General features: G+C 41.1%; 1 protein-coding gene across 1 annotated transcript in view; it reads right to left on the bottom strand.

Annotated features, from left to right (window-relative positions):
• The window catches only part of LOC131195423 (sodium-dependent neutral amino acid transporter B(0)AT3-like), a 37,738-nt gene extending 19,097 nt beyond the window's left edge, over nucleotides 1-18,641 (bottom strand). Inside the window, exons 1-3 of the mRNA XM_058177313.1 lie at nucleotides 18,488-18,641; nucleotides 8,573-8,713; nucleotides 6,898-7,035 (exon numbers count right to left, since the gene is read on the bottom strand). Coding sequence (XP_058033296.1) covers nucleotides 6,898-7,035; nucleotides 8,573-8,713; nucleotides 18,488-18,641 — 433 coding nt within the window. The remainder of the gene's footprint in view (nucleotides 1-6,897; nucleotides 7,036-8,572; nucleotides 8,714-18,487) is intronic.
• Between the last annotated feature and the right edge of the window lie 5,237 nt (nucleotides 18,642-23,878).

Genomic DNA, 23,878 nt, shown 5'->3' with positions numbered 1-23,878 from the left:
TGAAAAGATGTGTCTTCAGTTCGCGACGGAAGGTCCGAAGGTCAGGTATTTGGCGTAAACCCGGGGGAAGCTCGTTCCAGAGTGTGGGAGCCCCCACAGAGAAGGACCTTCCCCTGGGGGCCACCAGCCGACATTGCTTGGCGGATGGCACCCTGAGAAGTCCCTCTCTGTGAGAGCGTACGGGTCGGTGGGAGGCATGCGGTAACAGCAGGCGGTCCCGTAAGTACCCAGGCCCTACGCCATGGAGCGCTTTAAAGGTCGTAACAAAAACCTTAAAGTGCACTCGAAAGGCCATAGGTAGCCAGTGCAGTCTGCGCAGGAGCGGTATTACGTGGGAGCTACGCGTAGCTCCCTCTATCACCCGCGCAGCTGCATTCTGGACTAACTGAAGCCTCCGAGTGCACCTCAAGGGGAGCCCCATGTAGAGAGCATTACAATAATCCAAGCGAGAGGTAACGAGCGCATGAGTGACTGTGCACAAGGCATCCCGATCAAGGAAGGGGCGCAACTGCCGAACCAGGCGAACCTGGTGGAAGGCCCTCCTGGAGACGGCCGTCAAATGATCTTCAAACGACAGCCGTTCATCCAGGAGGACACCTAAGTTGCGCACCCTATCCTTTGGGGCCAGTAACTCGCCTCCAACAGTCAGCTGCGGCTGCAGCTGACTGAATCGGGATGCCAGCATCCACAGCCACTCCGTCTTGGAGGGATTGAGCTTGAGCCTGTTTCTCCCCATCCAGACCCGTACGACTTCCAAACACCGGGACAGCACTTCAACAACTTCATTGGGGTGGCCCGGGGTGGAAAAGTACAGCTGGGTGTCATCAGCGTACAGCTGGTATCTCACCCCGAAGCCACTGATGATCTCACCCAATGGCTTCATATAGATGTTGAACAGAAGGGGTGAGAGAATCGACCCCTGCGGCACCCCACAAGTGAGGCACCTCGCGGTCGACCTCTGCCCCCCCTGTCAACACCGTCTGCGACCGGTCGGAGAGATAGGAGGAGAACCACCGATACACGGTGCCTCCCACTCCCAATCTCCCCAACCGGCACAGCAAGATACCATGGTCGATGGTATCAAAAGCCGCTGAGAGGTCTAATAGGACCAGGGCAGAGGAGTAACCCCTGTCCCTGGCCCTCCAGAGATCATCCACCAATGCGACCAAAGCTGTCTCCGTGCTGTATCCGGGTCGGAAGCCGGACTGGAACGGGTCTAGATGCACCCCGCACATGCACACACAACCAGGCCCCCACGCTCCCTGCTTTTGGCACACTATGGCCCGGTGGGCCCGTTTTTTGCTCTGCCCAGAGCCTCTCCAGAGACTTTCTTGGAGCCTGGGGAGGGTGAAAATGCCCTCCCCCACCCGGAGGCCCTCTGGAGGCTGGAAATAGCCCGTTTCCCGACTTCCGGTGGGACTGGAAGGCCCATTTTTCACCCTCTCCAGGCTCCATAGGCTTTCTAGGAGCCCAGGAAGGGCAAAAATAGCCTTCCCCATGCCATCTCCCCGGAGGCCCTCTGGAGGCTGGAATAGCCCGTTTCCCGACTTCCGGAAGGCCCAAAAATCAGCTGGCCAGTGCATGCATGTCCACTGGAGCTGAGCTAGGGCAACACTTGGTGCCCACAGATATGGCTCCGTGTGCCACCTGTGGCACGCATGCCATAGGTTCGCCATCACAGTCATATATTTTGCATGTGTGATACAAATGGATAATGGACCAAACAATTACTAGGCAAAGTTGGGGGAAGTAGAAGACAATGGATAAAGTGAATGGATAGGATCAAGCAACTTATTGGAATATCCTTTGAAGTAGAACGAGTCCATATTAAGAACAGGTTTAAGAAAGTGAATATTGTCCTTATAGATCTTAGGAAGCGAAGCAGACTGGGTAGTTGCTTCTTAGTTATCTTTATATGCAATGAGGCTCAAATTATAAATACATTTGATATTTTGTTCATAGATTCTATTTAATTGACAAACGAACATGGCTAGGAATGTTTGCTTTCCTTTAAAAGCTTCTGCAAAATTACAGAGACAATCAATACTATAGGATTCCATTCCTACTGCTAGTTTTGTCTAAGGGTGCATTCTTTTGATCTGGAAATAAACTTTCTTGAATTCGTAGCTCAAAAGGCATATAGAAAAGTGACCTGTGTAAACATCAATTTATCTCAAATCTCTACTCATAAAATGTGATTCAATTAGTGACTTCATATATGCCAAGGAAGAAAAAAGACGCATTTACCACTGTATTACCTATGTGGCAAATTTATAGCTTAACTATATCTAGAGAAGCTATAATCTTATGCATTCTTACCTTGGAATAAAACACTCTTAACCTAGGGAGATTGTTGTGGCATGCCAACTGCCAGCGGAAGAGGAGATTGGGGAGGAACTTGGGCCAGTGCTGGAGTCTGGGGAAGGCTCTGATGGATGCTCTGCATTGGACGCAGAGATAGAGCCAGGGTCGTCCAACATTTCTCAGCCACCAGAGAGGCAGCTGCCTTTGGAGGCAGAGATGAGTGAGGAGGAAGAACAGCTGGGGCCTGTTCCAGATACACGTATGCACAGAGCAGTTAGAAGAGGTGAGCAACGGAGGACAAGGAGTCGACTCGGGAAGCAAAGCACACCTGGACGCTGAATGGCCCCTCCCTGGCTGGGGAATAAATAGAAGGAAAGGGGAGTGCTTGTTGTAGCAGACAATAGTTCATATTTCTGAAGATTTTGTTTATTGTGTTTCATGCCACAAAGACTGCTTGCCAGAAATTACTTTCAGCTGGAAGCTCACGGCCTTGGAATTATCACAAGAAACTGATAAGGTCTGTACTTCAGTTAACTCCTTGAAGGACTATTGCCTGAACTTTTCTGTGGGTGAGTGCAATTAATTCACAAGAGGTAAACTTGTCTTCAAAAAAGGAGAGCCCAGCCTAGTTGAAAATTACAGACCAATTTCCTTATGCTGCGTTACCTGCAAAGTAATGGAATCAATCATCAACCAATCCATCACCCTCCACCTAGAAACAAACAACCTACTCTCTAATAAACACTTTGGTATCGGAAAAAATTTATCCTGTAATTTACAACTTCTTCACTGCAAAAACATATGGACTACAAATCTTGATCGGGGCAAAGCAATAGATGCAATTTACCTAGACTTCTGTAAAGCTTTTGACTCAATGGTACATGACAAACTTCTTCTAAAACTAAAATCTTACGGCATTTCGGTACCCCTCCATAATTGGATAACAGCATTCCTGTCAAACAGACAACAAGTAGTCAAAATAGGCAGTGCCTTATCAAATCCTGTTCCTGTCAATAGCGGTGTCCCCCAAGGCAGCATTCTAGGACCAACACTCTTCATATTAATGACATTAACGACCTCTGTGACCATACTATAAGTAATTGTGTTCTCTTCGCTAATGATTAAATTATTTAACACTACCAACAATACAGCTACCTTTCAAAAAGACCTTGACTTTGTGTCGGAATGGTCAAAAACTTGGCAACTCCAAATCTCAGCCAGCAAATGCTGTCTTACGCATTGGAAAAAAGAATAAGAACACTAAATACAAGCTTGATGAACATTACCTTATAGATGACCCTCACTCTGTCAAAGACCTTGGAGTTTTCATATCAAATGATCTAAGTGCCAAAGCCCACTGCAACTACATCGCCAAAAAGGCTTTAAGAGTTGTAAACTTAATCTTGCGTAGCTTCTTCTCCAGAAAGATTACACTATTAACCACAGCAAACAAAACATTTGCTAGACCAATTCTTGAATACAGCTCACATGTCTGGAACCCAGACCTCATTTCAGACATTAATATAATTGAGCGTGTCCAGAAATATTTTACAAGAAGAATTCTCCACTCCTCTGATTCCAACAAAATACCTTATGCCACCAGACTTGAAATCCTGGGTTTAGAAAATTTAGAACTCCGCCACCTTCGGCATGACCTGAGTTTAACTCACAGAAGCATCTGCCACAATGTCCTTCCTGTTGAAGACTACTTCAGCTTCAATCGCAACAACACACAAGCACACAATAGATTTAAACTTAAAGTGAGCCGCTCCAATCTTGATTGTAGAAAATATGACTTCAGTAAGAGTTATTCATGCCTGGAATGTACTACCTGACTCTGTGGTCTCTTCCCTAAATCCACAAATCTTTAACCAAAGACTATCTAGTATTGACCTCACACCATTCCTAAGAGGTCTGTAAGGTACGTGCGTAAGAGCACTAGCGTGCCTACCATTCCTGGCCTAATGTTCCCTTTGATTGTATCCAATTCGTACAGTTATTTCATGCTTATACTTATATATATATAAATAAAATTATTGCAAAGGATGCTATACACTTTAATTTTGGAACAAATTGGAATATGGCTCTTTAAACTTTCCTTAGATGGGGCTGTAAAAGTTCTCTCACCCGAATTTGAATATAATGAAATCAGCTTAAAGAAATCATTTGAAGCATGTCTTCTTCAGCCGGATCTGTATGAAAATTATCCTTTTAGGGCTTGGAAGATGTGATGTGTACCAAAGAGAAAAATAAGGGCAAAAAATAATTCATTGTGCACTGTGGGACACCTCAAACATAACCCTATTTCTATTTCTGTTCTAGGATAGTATGAAAGGTGTAAAAAGCTGCTCAATTTCTGGATCTAGGGCTACTTGTCCCAGCCAACTCGCCCAGGCCAACTTGCCACAAAACAATTCTCTGCAGCTACTTTGCCATAAGACAACTCGCCATGGGACAACTCAATGAGGGATAACTCAAGAGAGAGACAAGTAAATTGCAGCAGGCCTAGTCTTCCATTTCATTTGAACCTTCTCAAGTTAGAAATCCTTGAGACTGGAGTGAAACGGAGCATGCAGTTTCAGCTACCCTTCATCCTAGCCGTGGAGCAAGCTTGCATGCCTAGGTAGTCCCTGCACAGATCCAGGATGAGGGAGCCTGCGTGAGGAAGCTTGCCATTGCTGCTTCTTCCTGGCATGCCCCCTGTGAGGGCCAGCCACTCTGCTGACATTCAGGTACCACTCCTGCACCCCCAGAATCACCAAATACACTGGGCTAGAAAGGGAAGTAGTGACATCAGGGCTCTTCAATGGCTTCATTTTAAAAAGGGGTGGCAGATTTCTCCGGGGCTATTTACTCAGCCAGAAAAAAATCTTGTCACTTAGTCATATTCTTAACAGATGGCTGCCATGAAGAGGTCCCAAAATACAGATCTGGCAAAAAGACCAATTACTAAAAGTTGTCTCCCTTTAGTTTATAATAATAAAAAAAAATTCCAGTGTTGGAGCATTTACAACTTCTGCAGGCAAGTTGTTCCACTTATTGATTGTTCTAACCGTCAGGAAATGTCTCCTTAGTTCTAAGTTGCATCTCTCCTTGATTAGTTTCCACCCATTGCTTCTTGTTCTGCCCTCAGGTGCTTTGGAGAATAGTTTGACTCCCTCTTCTTTGTGGCAGCCCCTGAGATATTGGAACACTGCTATCATGTCTCCCCTCGTCCTTCTTTTCATTAAACTAGACCCAGTTCCTGCAACCGTTCTTCATATGTTTTAGCCTCCAGTCCCCTAATCATCTTTGTTGCTCTTCTCTGCACTCTTTCTAGAGTCTCAACATCTTTTTTACATTGTGGCGACCAAAACTGAATGCAATATTCCAAGTGTGGCTTAGGGAGAAGGCCATTATTGGGAGTTTCCTTCTCCCAATAACACCTACCTACCATCTTGATCCAAGAGTGTCCACAGCAGTGGTGGGTTTCATTTTACTACCAGTTCTGTGGGCGTGGCTTGGTGGACGTGGCAGGGAAATGATACTGTAAAATCTCCATTCCCACCCGGCTCCAGGGGAAGGTTACTGCAAAATCCCCACATCTTCCCAATCAGCTGGGACTTGGGAGGCAGAGAATAGATGGGGGCGGGGCCAGTCAGAATTTTTACTGCCGGTTCACCAAACTACTCAAAATTTCTGCTACCGGTTCTCCAGAACTGGTCAGAACCTGCTGAAACCCACCTCTGGTCCACTGGAAAGGTATAAAAAATGTCAGGAGAGCAGTTACAACATGTGATTGAAGTCCTGCCCCTTTTTATGTGCATCACAATGCAACACCAAAAAAGGGCTTTGTTTGCACAGTCATCTTCCTCTTTTTGACTTTACCTGAAAGAAAAACCCTACTTTTATATTTTTTTCTGGGAGCCAGGCTCAATTTTAAACAAACTCTAGGTGGTGGGTACCCACAATTTTAACTTTCAAAACATCTTCTGTGGTTTGTGATGGATCTAAAAGTATTTGGGAGTAATGGAAAAATGCTGGAAGCTTTTTGCTGCTATTTGCTAACCTGCTGCTTTAATTTCTCATTTAATTTAATTTTTAAATCAAGTGGGACATGGAGCCCAGCAAGTACCAAGGAAATATTGCTGATTACATTGATCAGCGTACCATGCTGGGTACTAATACTACAGAGTCGGCAAACTTTATAGTGAATAATTATAGCTATTAAGCAAGGTTAAGTACATTTGATTAAGCTAATCACACACCATACACAAACTATTGGTACAGTAATGTGAAAGAAAGAATCAGGAGTCATTCTCCCCCTCCCACTTTTTTTTAACTTATCCAAGCCATAGTCTGCTCCCCAATACCACCTCTCCCTCATAGACATGTGCTTTTTCTTATACGCTCTGGTAAGAATTTGTCTTCATTTTGGAGTGAGGCAATGGTGATAGGATTTGTCTATACAGCTGTTCCAGTACAAGACAAGAGAGGACAAGTGCAGGACTCCTTCAGATCTGGCAAGTTATGGTATTAATGTCAAGGATACATATAACATGTCTCAGCTGCTAAGGAATGAAAAAAGTTAAAATATATAGAAAACACACCCACCCATTGTGCTGGGGTCCTCCGGGCAGCTGCTCCAAGGCAAGGGCACTTTGAAAGAGTTTCCCAGGTACCACAACACCCAGGCAATAATATTATTATAATACGTGCAGATTATGAATGATGCCATCATGCAAGCATAGCCTACGGAACAAGCAAGCACAAACAGACGGAAATCAACAGCAGCACCAACTAACAGGAATTGGGGGGAAATCTAAAGGAACGATTAGCACATATGTGCGAGGGCAACCTTTACCTAAAGGCATATTGCAAAAGTCTAACTCACACTCCTGTTCCCAGCAAACAGCTTTAGAACTGTAATATAATAAGTGTCTATGAGCTTAATGTGTAGAAATAAATTGTGCACTCCCTACTCAAGTGAAAAGAGAGGCCAATGTCCTGTGATTCTAGCTTTTGTCAGAGTGTTACTGCTTTTAAGAAGTTTCCTCAGAGGTGTCTCTTTCTAATCAAGGATGTTATTGAGAAGTTAGTTTTGATCTGCCAGGCCCAGTCAGGTATGGCCAACATGGGAATCAGGCAAGCAAAACAAACTTGTAAAAGTGTATGTTATTATTGACAAGTACAGCATTAAGGAAAGATTTGCAGGAGTGGCAGAGCTATCACAGGTACTTTTTCCTCACCAGATTTCAAGGCAAAAATAATGCTATTAATGGGACCAGTGCAAGCAACCTAGCTTAGGTCATCATACACAGTTCTTGCTTGATGAGTGATGGATTAAGCTTCAAGGCCTCCCAATAACTATAGTTCTTTGGCTGGCATAAAAATGTATCAAAATATTGTATTAAAAGTTTTTTAAAAAGTGTAATAGTAGACAACATAATGAGGTTTAAAAAATTAAGAACAGCATTCATGATGACAATTAACATTGTATAAAATTACAATAATAAAAATAGTATAACAATGAAGTTTTAGTAACACTGCAAGGAGTTTTTTTTGTTTGGAAACTAAAAAAATGCTAAGAGGATCACAATGTGCATCCAAGTACATTAATTTAAGTAAGTATTGTTTGGGTGTGCATTGCTCTGTGTGTATGTGTGTGTGTATATATACATATATATGTATATGTACATGTATCTATGTATCCATGTCCAACTTTTCATGATTTCTGCAAATCATTTTTCTTAATTTTATTTTCATTTTTTAATGCTTTCCCCTAGTATGCTATTAATTTTGTTATGGTGCAGAACTGGAAAAAATAGGGAACTGCAAATATTGAATGATAATGAAGTATTAGTTTTTATATTTGCTGAAAAATGTGAAAATAGTTTTCACAATCAGTGAATACTGAATGCTGGGTTCAGTTGAAGTAAAATTGAGATTAACAAAAAATGTGGAACACACTACTATTTATTAGAAAAGAAACTTCTTCACTTGGAAGCCATAGGACTATGTAAAGCATCCATTTCTATCAATGGGTAAACAAGTTAAATATTCTTTTTCTCTTAATTTGTAAATTGTTATATATCTGGGTTCTTAAAGTCCCTAAGTATGTAGACAATGCTGTCTTAATTTTGGGTGCTTTCATTTCAAAATCCACTAGCACTCACATATATGAGGTTGTTATTGTAGGGAATTTTGTATGACAACATCTCTTCTTTCCCAAGTGTGAATCCCAGGCATTTGTAGGAATATGCAACACTGAAAATAAGTCATAACCTACCAATTCCTACTAGATAGGGTGAAATATGACTCCAGACTCCAATGCTGCCTTTCCTCAAGAACTGTCCAATAGCTAGTTCAAGATGAAATACTGGGATTGCTTCAAGCACCAGAGCAATGACATACGGAATCAAGAATGCACCTAAAAATAGAACAGCCAAACACAGATAAGCAATAGCTTTGTCTACTTTTACTTTTTTATTAACATGTTTTGTTGTACTGCTCATAGTACCACAGTATACAGCACTGTATAGTTTAACATGATATATAGGAGAGGTCCTCAAACTACAGCCTCATTTCTTGCTGGGTCTTGCAGACGCTTCTTCTGGCCCTTGTTGGTGCTGGGCGCGCCTCGGCCGCTCGGGGAGATGCGTGACCTGCTCTCTGCCCTGAGACACTGGCCTGACCCAGCCGCGGCTGACGCTGCTGCTGTTGTCATCTCCATGACCTGCCCACTGCTCTCGCAGCATCTTGCGTAGCACAGTGAAATTTAATGTGCTTCACAATGGGGGAGATGGGGTCCCCTCCTCCTCCTAGACCCTGTTCTGTTTCCCTCCCCCAATACTCCCAACAAAGAGTCAGTCAAAGGCCTCCTTTTCTAATTTATTTACATAGATAAATGTTCTGGCCATGTCTACCCACGGGCCTGCCAAGTCTCTGGAGATAACGAGGAAATTATAGATAAGGCCAGAGTTACTCACGAATATATTCTTCCCTCCATTGATACAGTTTGCCCGCGCAAATTCATTGCTTTGTCCAAGACAAAAAACCAGGAAGTTCCACCTCCTTTTTATAGTCTCTGCAGATGTCACTGCATGACCATCATTCTTTGGCTTTGTCCCAAAGCTTCCTCTGCTGCACGCAGCGGTCACGTCTGCGCAGTCTTGCATCACTCCAAAACTGTTCTTGGGGCATTGCCAAATCAGAAGAAGGCCCGGGAGAATCAGGCCTTGCCGGCCCCTCCTCCTCCCTTTGGGTGGGTGCCAGGGAGGGAGAGGGCCCAGGAAAAGCAGGGCTTGCCAGGTCTTCTCCCTCACTTTCTGAATCATCCGAGTCCAGGAGTCCACGTCCAGGAACCTGGGTCACAACAGACCCCATTAGGACGCGGAGCCACAATGTAACCCTGCTCCACTCGCCCTCAGCAACAACAGCAGCACCATGGCACGGGTCAGGCCAGTATCTCGGGGCAGAGAGCAGGTCGTGTGTCTCCCCAAGCAACCAAGGCGCACCCAGAACCAACAAAGGCCGGAGGTAGCTGCCCGTCGTTTCCTGCTGCAGTCTGTTGGGTAGCAAGACCCAGCTAGAGATAAGGCACCGGAGAATCAGATCAGCAAGAGAGGGAGAGAGAGAAGAGAGAGAGACAGAGACAGAGACAGAGAGAGACAGACAAACAGAGAGACAGACAGAAACAGAGACAGACAGAGAGACAGACAGAGACAGAGAGAGAAAGAGAGAGAGGAGAGACACAGAGATAGAAAGAGACAGAGAGGTGCACAAAGAGACAGAGAGAGACAGAGGGTGAGGGAGAGAAAGAGAGAGAGAGAAAATATATTATTATTTCAGTTTTTTTGCACTACAAATAAGATGTGTGCAGTGTGCATAGGAATTTATTCATGTTTTTTTCAAACTATAGTCCGGCCCCCTAACAGTCTAAAGGATCATGAATTGGCCCCCTGTTTAAAAAATTTGAGGACTTGTGGTATGATATATAGCATATGATATACTATCAATCTCTCATCTCTCTTTTATTGAAAAATATATGAGAATTATTACAAGCTCTCTCTTCTGTTTTTTTCTCTTATAAGGCAATAAACCCTTCACCGCATATATTGTAGCCATTAGTTGTCTTTTGAGTGAGTGATTTTGAATTGCTCTCTATCACAGTAGATGAAAATACCTTTGCTTCAAGATATCTATGTAGTCAATCTTGATAAAGAGAGAATGGCTACATCATTTTCATATAAAAGAATGTGTTTCTCAAAAAAATGGAGGTGCAAAGTACAGATTGGCAAAAAAACTCAACTATATCATTAATGTAAAGTTTGAACTGCAAGAGGGCAAGTATATGTCGTTCCTTTACCCCTTTATAGGTCGGGAAAGGCCCAATTAAGTCCCCATTGCTATTACCCTTGATGTGTGTGATAATGTGTTGTACATATTTTAAAAAACTGATTAACTTTGAGGTGAAGCAATCAACTGTTAAGGCTGCTAATTTCCCCCAGAGTTTTTCTCAGTGTATGGAATCAAATGCTGTTTTTAAATCTGAAAAGGCAACACAGAGAGGCACAAAGTACAGTACACACCTTAAAATAATTTCACTGTATTAAGATTCAAAGCATACAAACGCATGAACATTTGTCTTTCTCTTTTGCAAAAATGAAAAAGGCCTTCCAAAAAAATAAATCACGGAAATCATTCAGCCATTCAATCCAGATAGTAAAGCCAAATCAATCAGTAACAATAGATGGTGAAGATATTCTCATGGAAACCTAGTCTGAGTTGGGCAATGAAAGCAACAAATGCTCACAAATGAGGAATTTTACATGTGAGTTATTCAGTGATAGTAGAAAATGTTGAATGCTAGGTACATTTGAAGTAGAATTGGGATTAACAGAAAATGTGGAACACCCTGCTATTTATTAGAAAGGAAACAGCAAAGATGTTTCCCATTTCAGTCCAAACACTTTGTGACTTGGGCCCTATAAAGTTTGTTACGTTGCAAATTAAAATTCCTGTTTACTATACCATATTTTATTCTTTAAAAAAAAAAACTAGCATGGCATATATTTGTTTTCCTCTTCCTGTAAGATGGCTGAGTTGAGAAACAGTTATTGCTGTAAGGTTACTTCTCTGCTGAGTCATCATTTGAAATAAGTTTTCCTGAGATTCTCTCTTCTTATCCCATCACTTCTTACCACAGATGGATGCTTGTTCTTGATCTCTGATGATGCTCTAAATGTGCTACTTAGAGCTCTGAAGACAGCTGCATGAATGGTTGCTAACTGCATTCTGTTGTACTTAGGGAGTCATGCATTATGGTCTAATTCTGGGGTGTCAAACTCGATTTCATTGAGGGCCTCATCAGGCTGTGTTTGACCTCAGGTGGGGGGAAGGCATGGCCAGGGTGGGTGTGGTCAGTTTGCCATCACTCATATTGGGGTGCCTGTAATGGCCCAAGCACTTTGCCAGCAAAAACAGAGCTTGGGAGGGCTGCGTGAGGCCCTCTCAAGCTCCATTTTCATTGGCAGAAGGCCGTTGCAACGCAAAAAGGAGCTCAGGAGGGCTCTGTTTTTGCTGGCAGAGGCACCATAGGCTGGTCCTTTGCTGTTTCCAGATCTAAGCATCCCACAGGCCAGATCCAGCCTGCGGACCTTGAGTTTGACACCCCTGGTCTAATTCATATGTTCATTTTTATGCCTTAGAAATAGGTTGATGGATTATGAATTGTTTTTGATTCCTAGTGACGACAAAGATAGATTTTCTCTATGACAATCTGTCCCTAATCTGATTTTTCAGGTCCCCCAACAATGCACCCATCACCACTATAACTGAGTCTATCCACTTAGTTGCTGGTCATCTTCTTCTCTTTCCTTCTACTTTTCCCAGTATTAGAGCCCTTTTCAGAGAGATGGTTCTTTGCATAAAATGTCCAAAGTAGGATAATTTGAGCCTGGTCATATGTGCCTTGAGTGAAAACTCTGAGTTTATTTGTTCAATGATCCATCTGTCTGTTATCTTGGCTGTCGGCAGTGTTCTCAAGAGTTTTCTCCAAAATCAAAGTTCAAAGGCATCAATATGCTTCTTATCTTGCTTCTTTGTAGTCCATATAAATAATATAGTCTGTTGTTTAAAGGTTAAAAAGTGTGTGGTTCAGTGTTAAGACCACAGAAAAGAGACCTAGAAGAGAATGACAGCTATCATCCCTTCAGAGTGTGAGTAGAATGGTGTGAAAGGATATGGATACAATAAGCAAGCTGTTTATTGTTCATGCTGATATTAATCTAAAAGAGTAGAATCCTATTAGCCTGAAAAGTTATAAGAGGTCATTCCACTAAGTTTATCAAAAGCATTCCAGTGTAAGGGTCATATTGTTCATTTTGTCATCTGTTTTATTGTGCAACAAACCAAACATATATAACTAGTTGCTTGTTTTGCTCAAGGGTCTTTTGCAGTATTTTAAATGAGGAGCTCAGTGATCCTTGCAATTGGTTGCATAACAATAAAAGTATACTTTGTCGCTAAGTATACTAAAACAGCTTGGTTTCTTATTTAAACCAAGCATTATATCACACCATCAATAATTGTACTGAGTTTTTTGAGGTTCCTGTATATAGTCTGTTATACATTTCTCTAACTCTGGACTGAAGATACATCCATTTTCTAATTTCAAAAATAATGCTACTCCTTTCAGAAACATTCTCTTTCATAATCTTATAGAACACCCATTTGTAGAAGGCATTCACATAGTTTTAAGGATATACAAACAAGAATTCTGTTCCTTCAATCTAGTCTGATGCATGTCCAGTATCAATGATTTCATGCAAATAACACAAGAACCTTTTCAGAGAACATTTGTTAAACTTTATATGAACTTAAAGGTCCAATCCTAGTTTTTACCAAAAAAGCTAAATTAGGCTTGCAAAAATCCAAATAACCAGAAGATGGCAGCCAAGAGAATCAGCGTTCCTACGTTTCCACCCTCATTGCATCGGCAGATAACCGCCCGGCCGCCCTGTTTCGGGTGACCCGTTCCCTCCTTCAACAGGAGGGATGGGATGACCCCCTACGGGGATGAGCTGAGGAGTTTAACGGTTATCTATACGATAAAATCGTTCAGCTTCGGGATGGCTTGGACCATGATTGCGATGATTCAGCCGAGGTGGCAGAGACACGTCTTGTTGAGGTTACTTGGGATGAGTTTGATTCTGTGGCTCTCGAGGACGTGGACAGGTTGTTGGGGAGGTTGCATGCAACTACGTGTTTACTGGACCCGTGTCCTTCCTGGTTAGTACTGGCTGCTCAGGAAGTGACACGAGGCTGGCTCCAGGGGATTATAAATGCTTCTTTGGTTGAAGGGGTTTTCCCCACCGCCTTGAAGGAGGCGGTGGTGAGACCTCTCCTGAAGAAGCCTTCCCTGGACCCAGCTATTTTGGGAAATTACCATCCAGTCTCCAACCTTCGCTTTTTAGCGAAGGTTGTAGAGAGTGTGGTTGCATGGCAGCTTCCCCGGCACCTGGAGGAAGCTGTCTATTCTAGACCCATTCCAGTCCGGCTTCCGACCCGGTTACAGCACGGAGACGGCTTTGGTCTGGATGACCTCTGGAGGGCCAGGGCCAGGGGTTGTTCCTCTGCCTTGGTCCTATTAGATCTCTCAGCGGCTTTTGATACCATCGACCATGGTATCCTGCTGCGCCGGTTGGAGGGATTGGGAGTGGTAGGCACCGTTTATCGGTGGTTCTCCTCCTATCTCTCCGACCGGTCGCAGACGGTGTTGACAGGGGGGCAGAGGTCGTCCTCGAGGTGCCTCACTTGTGGAGTACCTCAGGGGTCGATTCTCTCGCCTACCCTGTTCAACATCTATATGAAGCCGCTGGGTGAGGTCATCAGTGGTTTCGGGGTGAGTTATCATCTGTACGCTGATGATACTCAGCTGTACTTTTCCACCCCGGACCACCCCAACGAAGCGGTCGAAGTGCTGTCCCGGTGTCTGGAAGCCGTACGGGTCTGGATGGGGAGAAACAGGCTCAAGCTTATTCCCTCCAAGACGGAGTGGCTGTGGATGCCGGCACCCTGGTACAGTCAGCTGCATCCGCAGCTGACTGTTAGGGGCGAGTTAGTGGCCCCAAAGGAGGTGGTTCGCAACTTGGGCGTCCTCCTGGATGGTCGGCTGTCCTTTGATGAACATCTGGCGGCCGTCTCCAGGAGGGCCTTTTACCAAGTTCGCTTGGTCCGCCAGTTGCGTCCCTTTCTTGACCGGGATGCCTTATGCACAGTCACTCACGCTCTGGTTACGTCTCGGATGGATTATTGCAATGCTCTCTACATGGGGCTGCCCTTGAGGTGCACCCGGAGGCTGCAGTTAGTCCAGAATGCAGCTGCGTGAGTGGTAATGGGAGCCACTCGTGGCTCCCACGTAACACCACTGCTCCATAGTCTGCACTGGCTTCCTGTAGTCTTTCAGGTGCGCTTCAAGATCCTGGTTACCACCTTTAAAGCGCTCCATGGCTTAGGGCCCGGGTACTTACGAGACCGCCTGCTGTTACCTTATGCCTCCCATCGACCCGTACGCTCTCACAGAGAGGGCCTTCTCAGGGTGCCGTCCGCCAAACAATGTCGGCTGGCAGCCCCCAGGAGTAGGGCCTTCTCTGTGGGAGCACCGACGCTCTGGAACGAACTACCCCCTGGCTTACGTCAAGTGCCTGATCTTTGGACCTTTCGTCGTGAGCTAAAAACATATTTATTCATTCAAGCAGGACTGGCATAAATAGTTGATTTTAAATTGGGGTTTTATTAATATTTTAAAATTTTAAATCTTTTTTAATTATCAGCCGTTTAGTAATAGTTTTATTTTAAATTCTTTTAATTGTATATATTCTGTATTTTATTCTGGCTGTACACCGCCCTGAGTCCTTCGGGAGAAGGGCGGTATAAAAATTTAATAAAATAAATTAAATAAATAAATAAATAAGAAAATTCTAGCTTTGCTACCCTCTTATGATCCTCTGGATTTTTGCAGTCCAGATTTGGTCCCCCTACTAAACATTTCTTTTTTTCATTTTAGAAGTGTATGCAGTTTAAATTTCGGTTATGCTTTAATGATTTCTACAAACTACCCTGAACTTAAAAATCACATTTCTGCTTCCAGAAATAAATATCACACTTTTAAAGTTACAGAATCAGAATAGGGCTATCAACTCTGCGCAATTCCAAACAACATTCAGATAGTATCAAAGAGATATAGAAAATCATCAGGATAGCTTTAAGGGTATTTTGACAATAAACCCTCAGTTGAAGAAAAACAAATCTATTTCTCCAAAGAACACAAGATAGTTTAAGATTTATTTTTGGAATGTACACTTTACTCAATCTCATTTATGATCAACATAATTATTTTAAATACCATAGCATAGCACATAACGGGTATACATGTTTTTTAAAAAAGCAAAGATGTTTCTACCACATACTATTTTGAAGTCAAATGAGTTCTAGCAGGAATTGAGAGAAACCCAAGGAATCCTTAATCTTGGATGATAAGGCATCCCCTAAAACTCTTCTATTGAGACCTTTATGACTACAGATGCTGCCTGGAACATTAAGAGATCTGAAAAGCTACTTTCTGGGAAGATAAGATTACTCAGGAAATGGAGACTACTGAAGAATAAAAAATAATGATAACTGTCTTTGCTGACCCTACTGACACGTGAACATATTAAAAGATAAGAGCAGAACAGTGGAAGTTCAGACTGAACTTTATAACCTTGTTAAAAAGCAGCTGAGACTTTGATTTTCCCATAAGGACTGGTCAGCGTCTATGAGAGATCGAAGCCACTGCAAAACAGAATTGAACAATCTTTATTTTCCCAGGAGGAATTGGGGGGGAGAGAGGGAAGAGACCAGAATTAAAGAATGCGGGAATTCCCTGTTTGAGTTCTATCTGAGATCTGCAGTAAAAAAGGCTCAAAGAATATTACCAAAATCAGCAGTGGAAATGGTGGTGGTTAAGCATATCATCCATGCTAACTTCCTGCTCTTCGGAATTTTTTTTAACTGTTAAGGTAACCCAGCTGGCAAAAGGATTTACTTATGAAGATAATTGCACTATGATATTTCAGGTCTTGACTTAATGAAGTATCTAATGTCATATTAGAGTAGAATAAATCCATCGTTATCCATGAGTTGATTGTGGAGAAATCATGGATGCCACCAGCACATGAAGGTTTACATTGGCTCTCATAAACCATCCTCAGCATAAATGTAGAAGGTCTCAGGGCCCTCAGTTTTCCTATTTCACGCCCAAGTCCCCTTAGCTAGCTTTTTCCAGAAGGCCAACTATTCTAATAGATCACTTTGACCAAGTCTAGATAAACATCTGGCCTTTAAAGCCTGTCTCAGTTTAAAGATAGCTTCTGAGGTGCAAGTTAAGCATTCTCATAGGTCACAGTCCCCGTCCCCCACACCCCTACCTGAATGGATGCTGTACTTAGAAAAGCTAGATTAAATCTATACCTTGAAACTTGTTCACCAATAGTAATAGCTAGCAGGTAAATCCTCTCATCTTTAATCAAATCATAGATAGATTTTACCTGTAAATATCTCTGATATTTAGCAGCAATAACCAGCAAAGAGGGATGAAATAAGTACCACCCCGTATCTGATCAAACAAAAAGGACTTGAAGCAATGGTGGCTTCAAAAAGTTCTAAGAGTTGTAAACCTAATCTTGCGTAGCTTCTTTTCCAAAAACACCATACTACTAACCAGAGAATATAAAACATTTGCTAGACCAATTCTAGAATACAGCTCGCCTGTTTGGAACCCTCACCACATCTCTGACATCAATACAATTGAACGTGTCCAGAAATATTTTACAAGAAGAGTTCTCCATTCCTCTGAAAACAATAAAATACCCTATCCCACCAGACTTGAAATCCTAGGCTTAGAAAACTTGGAACTCAGTCGTCTTCGACAAGACCTAAGTTTAACTCACAGAATCATCTATTGTGATGTCCTTTCTGTTAAAGACTACTTCAGCTTTAATTGCAATAATACTAGAGCAACTAATAGATTTAAACTTAATGTCAACCGCTTTAATCTAGATTGCAGAAAATATGACTTCTGTAACAGAATCATCAGTGCTTGGAATACTTTACCTGACTCTGTGGTCTCTTCTCATAATCGTAAAAGCTTTAACCAAAAACTTTCTACTATTGACCTCACCCCATTCCTAAGAGGACCATAAGGGGCATGCATAAGTGCGCAAACGTGCCTACCGTTCCTGTCCTATTGTTTTTTTTTCTTCTTCCTATATATATATGCTTATACCTCCTTATATTTACTGAGAGCGTACACTGAGAGCATATGCACCAAGACAAATTCCTTGTGTGTCCAATCACACTTGGCCAATAAAATTCTATTCTATATATGTGTTTATATACTATATAATCTTTTTTGTATGATACCTACGTATATTGTTGTGACAAAATAAATAAATAAATAAATAAATATGAATTGGGCTGCCTCCAGTGGTGGAATTCAGCCAGTTCACACCACTTCAGGAAAACCGGTTGTTAACTTTCTGAGTTGGAAGAAATCATTAGGACAGAGAACCGGTTGTTAAATTACTTGAATCCCACCACTGGCTGCCTCCACTTTTCTCCAGCTGCCTGTCCTCTACAGGGACATCCCTCATCCTCTATAAACATCCTAATATTCACACAAAGAAAATAGGGAATGTACACAATTTCAAGGGAAACAGTAGACAACCACACGTAGCAGTTCCCAGCTGGTTTAAGCCAATGTCAAACCAAAGGAAAAGCAGAGACTAAATGGGACACTTGCTACTGTTGTGTCTTCTGATATTTCAGCTTCTTTAATCTTACTAATAATTAGACAACTACAGTACAATTTCCCTTCCTCAAATAAACCTTTTTTTCATTCATTCATTCTCTCTCTCTCTTCAGTTAAGGTGAAATTCTTGATAGTAATACCGTGCATACTTAATTGATTAGTCTCCAATGCCTTTTAACCTTGAAACTTCACAAAGGGTTATAAGATTTCAGAGACTAAATTTCTGTTCCATTATTATAATCCATTGGACTAAAATAATGGATTTGGCTTTTTTAGTGAAGAAGCTTGAAAGACACACGTAGACATTATGGAAGAATAAGTGGGAATATCTTAGGTCTAATTTTCTCTTACCTCCACCATAAATATGGCACAAATAGGAAAAACGCCATATATTTCCAAAGCCTACAGCAAATCCAATGCAGCTTAAAAGGTATTGGATTTTATTATCCCAACGGGGTCTTTTGTCATCTTCAGTGATTATACCTTCAAGAGACACTTTTGACATCTTCACTGCCTTATTTTTCCTTTATCAGCTTTTTCTCTGAAGTAAATAGCAGCATAGTCTTTGAACCTCATTATTTGCCTGGCAGATTCTGAACAATGGATGTGGAACTTTCCATCTCTGACATCACTCCAAAGGAATCTAAGAGTACCTGGCAACTTATGTACACACAAAACATCAGAAATGTTTGGGCACATAAAGATAACTAAAGCTTCTGTTCTCTTTTCTAAGGATCACTTTAAACTTATTAAGTGACAAATTGATTTATGTGGACTATGAATAGTCCTCCTAAATCAACTGAACCTAATGTGATAAACGTACTTTGAATATTTTAGAATTGCACATTGGTTTCAAATATATACATATCTTTCTCTGTTCATTTTAATTTGGTGGATATGTGCATGCCCATAAAACCACACTCCCTAAATGTGAATATTTAATTTCCATGCAAGCATTTTCTTAATAAGGATATCTATCAGGATTAATTTTTGGTACAAGTAATCTTTGACTTAAAAACAGTTCATTTAGTGACTACTCAAATTTACAACGGCGCTGAAAATTGACAGCCTGAAAAGACTGAAAAAGGTTATTTAGGACCATTTTTCACACTTACAGCTATTGCAGTATCACCATGGTTACGTGGTCAAAATTCCGAAGCTTGGCAACTAACTCATATTTATGACAGTTGTAGTGTCCCTTGGTCATGATCACCTCCTATAATCTTCTGACAAGCAAAGTCAATGGGGAATCCAGATTCACTTAACAACCATGTTACTAACTTAACAATTTAACAGATTCACTTAACAACTGTGGCAAGAAAAGTCATAAAATGGGGCAAAAGAAATGTCTCACGTAGCAACAGAAATATTGGGCTCAGTTGTGGTCATAAGGTGTTCTTCTGCTCTTCAACCCCAACTGACATTACTAAAGAGAAGTTCAGATGACCCTAGGAACTGAAAGAATGCAGGAAAAAAAAGCTTTAGGAAATAAAACTGCTTTTCAAATCCAGACTGCCACATGCCCAGCCACCACGCCATCCTACAATTCACACGTTTGGCCAACCTTATGAAGAAGCATTTTTAATACAATAAGTTATTAAATTATTGTATATTACTACAAACTACATTAAAATTAATACTTTTTTTAAAAAAATAGGAAAAAAATATAAGAATATAGTAAAGAAAAAAGAAATATATGAAGAGACTTTCCCCTTTATCACAACAAATATAAACCATTTTAGTAACTCATCACCTTCTCTTAAAATATAGCCAATGATCTCATATCCCATCTCTTATCTGTAGTCAAATCCATAAAACCTCATTATTTCAGTTCTGATGTCAACAGAAGTCCATTAAGGGTTACCAGAAATTATAATATATCTATTTTAAGCTTGGGCAAATAAATTAACTTTATAGTCCTTCCTTTTATTTCTAACAATCTTAATCTTTAGTCCTTTTAAATAATCTCCTAAAACTTTATTTCTTTTCATTTTTTTTTTGTCCTTGCCTCAAAGTTCTTCAATTCTCTAACAAGCCTCTTTTGTAAATCCAATATAGGAAAATTATCCAGATCACTATCTTGGTTTGTTATTAAACCAATTAACCTGGTTTCTTTTGTATGGCCAAAAACATGAGAAGGATTCTTTGTATGGTTTCTTTTGTATGGCCATCTTTTTCCATGTCATTCTTCATGTGATGTTTAAATTTATTTTCAAATTAAATTTATTTTCAAATTAATCTCAGTCATTTCAGATAAAACTTCCACAGCACCGTTTAAACAGTCTATCTATAGAGGTACTCTTAAAATTAATTTCTAGGTTCATTTTTCAGAAATATCCTCCAATATGACCAATGATAAAATATTTTGCTTCATTACTTTATTTGTAATCTTTAATTCATTTCCTTTGGTGACCACTTTTTTTAAAGTTTTGTCTTACTACAACTTACTATAAAGAATTCAAAACAAAAATATGAGAAGGATTCTTTATAATAAATTCCAAAATCTTATTTCAAATCTGTCTGGACCTTTAGTTTGTAACTTTCTAAAAACCAAAGTTTAATCACCCTTTTGCTGTTTATTTAAGGGGAAAAAATTAAGTCTTTAAACTTCTTTCACTAAGGATTGAAAGAATCTCATCTTGTGCTATAAAATGTGTTGGTCCAAAAGTCCTAATAACTAAAAAGCAATTAATAAGCAATTTCCAAAATTGATTAGAAAAGGAAGTAGGGGATTTTAGTGTTGTTTCAAAGGTGCTGGCCACAGTTTTATCAAGATAATTATTCCTTCATCTCTCACAGCTGAAAACTCACCAGAGACTGCTTTCTCTGTGTCTGGAGAAGAGTTACAAAGACTCTGTTGGAAGAAATATCCATCTGGGTTCAGTTCCAAGTGGGGACAAAGACACTGGAAACATGGAGGCTGCTTGGAAAGATGGTTTAATGGTGGTCAGGATCACATGGCTTGAGTTCCTGAACAGAAAAGGGCTGAGATCCTGTGTGCTCCCTGGTTTTATGCTTTTTCTGAGCTTTGAACTTTCTGGGGCACAGGAAGAGTACCCTGATTGGTTGTCAGACTCCCAGGGGGTGGGGGTCTTAGCTAGCCTTGCTGGCTGATGCAATCTTCCCAGGTGCCATGTGGTGAGTTTCAGTTGCTAGATGGGTTCTATTATGATGCAGATGATGGCCCATTAACAAAGGTGGGGGGTGGCAGGAAGTTGCAGGGAGCTGCTTTGTCTTTAAAACATGTTTCTCCATTTCTCATCCAGGGAAATATATTCTGCCTTCTAAATATTTTCTAAAATATTTCATTCTTCTAGGAGGGGGGTGGGTGCTAAATTCCTACAACTCATTGGCTCTTCATTCCACCACAGTAATCAGCTCCATTTTTCATAGAGCCGTTTTCAGCTCACTATTTCTTTCCCAGAAGAAATTTTATGTGCAGCTATTTTTTTCTAGGTTCTATCATATCACAAGACCTAAAATGGACACCTAAAATCAAAAGTGTCATCAAAAAAGCACAACAAAGAATGTTCTTTCTGCGCCAACTCAGAAAACTCAAACTGCTCAAAGAGCTGCTGATTCAGTTCTACAGAGGAATTATTGAATCTGTCACCTGCACCTCTATAACTGTCTGGTTTGGTTCTGCAACCCAACAAGACAGACACAGACTTCAGAGGATAATTAGAACTGCAGAAAAAATAATTGCTACCAACCTACTTTCCATTGAGGACCTGTATACTGCACGAGTCAAGAGGGCTGTGAAAATATTTACAGACCCCTCACATCCTGGACATAAACTATTTCAACTCCTACCCTCAAAATGATGCTATAGAGCACTGCACATCAGAACAACTAGACACAAGAACAGTTTTTTCCTGAACACCATCACTCTGCTAAACAAATAATTCCATCAACACTGTCAAACTATTTACTAAATCTGCACTACTATTAATCTTCTCATCGTTTCTATCACCCATCTCCTTCCACTTATGACTGCATAACTGTAACTTTGTTGCTTGTATCCTTACGGTTTATATTGATATTGTTTCCTGATTGCTTATTAGTAAACTATGACTAAAACTCTTATGATTCTTGATGAATGTATTCTGTTTTTCTTTATACACACTGAGAGCATAGGCACAAAAGACAAATTCCTTGTGCGTCCAATCACACTTGGCCAATAAAGAATTCTATTCTATTCTTCTATTCTATTCTATTCTATTCTATTCTATTCTATTCTATTCTATTCTATTCTATTCTATTCTATTCTATTCTATTCTATTCCCAGAAGAAATTTTGTGTACAGCTATTTTTCAGTACAATGTACACCTTGTCTACATGAACAGATATCCTTACTGACAGAGTTGTCTCTCACATGGAGGATTTCTATATCTATAGAAAATAGCAAATCTATACCACTTTATTATTTTGTGTCATCAGCAGATATGTAGTAGTAGTAGTAGTAGTAGTAGTAGTAGTAGTAGTATGGTAGTAGTTTGCCATAAGACCACAATAGCCCATTTAGTCATTCAAAGTAAGTACATAAAACACTACATTCTCAGACAAATGAAAAATTGTGTGAGCAATTTTGTAATCTAATACAGTACAAGTTGCTTCCATTCTACTTTGCAAGCTAGTGTAGAGGATTCAGTATCAGCTCATATAGTTCTGCCTTCCAAAGATCATAATTACTGTCTCTCTTGAGTATCAGCCATCTAAGACAGCTGTCCTAATCTGTATAATGAAAAGAGAAACACTGAGTCTCTAAGGTCTGTGGAAGCTACTATTATTTTTCTCTCTCTCTCTCCAATGCACAGCCCACCACAAGATTGAAATCCCATAGGCCAACCTGGAAAATGGTTGTTCACTTAACTTCTAACCAGTTTAACCCTGAGAAGGCCTGGAAAGACAAATTGTCCAAAGTACCTTCTTGTGGCCTATTAGTGATTCCTCTCCCAAACCACCTGGTGCAGAATGCAGCAGTGCTCACAGTTCTGGAAGGTCCTAGGACTGCACATATAACACCATTATTGTGCAAGCTGAATTGACTGCCAACTTGCTTCCTGATCCAATTCACAGTATTGTATATTATCTTTAAAACCCTCCATGGCATGAGCCCATGGTATCAGAAGGGCCATCTCTCCCCAATGAGACAAGCCTACTCTTCTTGTGCCAGCAGAAGAGGCCTGCTATGCATCCTATCTGCTAAGGAATTGAAGCAAGCTGTGGCTCCATCCCCGTGGAACATTCTACCACCAGAGGTGAGAGCCGCCCCTCCCTTTTGGCCTTCCAGAAGGTCTCAAAATCTGGCTTTTCTGGTTGACCTGGGGCCCTGAGGGGTCCACTCACTGCTGGAGGTGGCTGACAGCTTAAGCAGATCTCATTGTGAATGAAAGCAAATATATGTGTTTATAATGTTGCAGCATCTAATCTGGGTTGGTCATTGGGACCAGAGGTATAGTTTTCTGAGCTTTGGGACTTGTGGCGGAAGTTCCTCAGGGAACTTCTCTGTAGCAGAATATATCTGACAGGATGTGTCAACCCAGATTGGATCCTGTAAGAAGACCTCACCACCATCCCATCAGTCTCTTGGTGTGTTTTTTTAGTGCAGTTTTTAATAATATTTTAATGTTGGTTTGTTTTACTCTGTTCATATTTTAACTATTTTTCACTTGCTTCCATAATTTGTAAGCTGGCAGGAGCCGCCTTGTAGGGAAGATGGGTGGCATAATAAACAAACAA

This window comes from Ahaetulla prasina, chromosome 3 (genome assembly GCF_028640845.1).
Source record: "Ahaetulla prasina isolate Xishuangbanna chromosome 3, ASM2864084v1, whole genome shotgun sequence".
Taxonomy (NCBI): domain Eukaryota; kingdom Metazoa; phylum Chordata; class Lepidosauria; order Squamata; family Colubridae; genus Ahaetulla; species Ahaetulla prasina.
The sequence above is the reverse complement of the archived record's forward strand: the minus strand, read 5'-3'. Positions and strand labels throughout refer to the sequence as shown.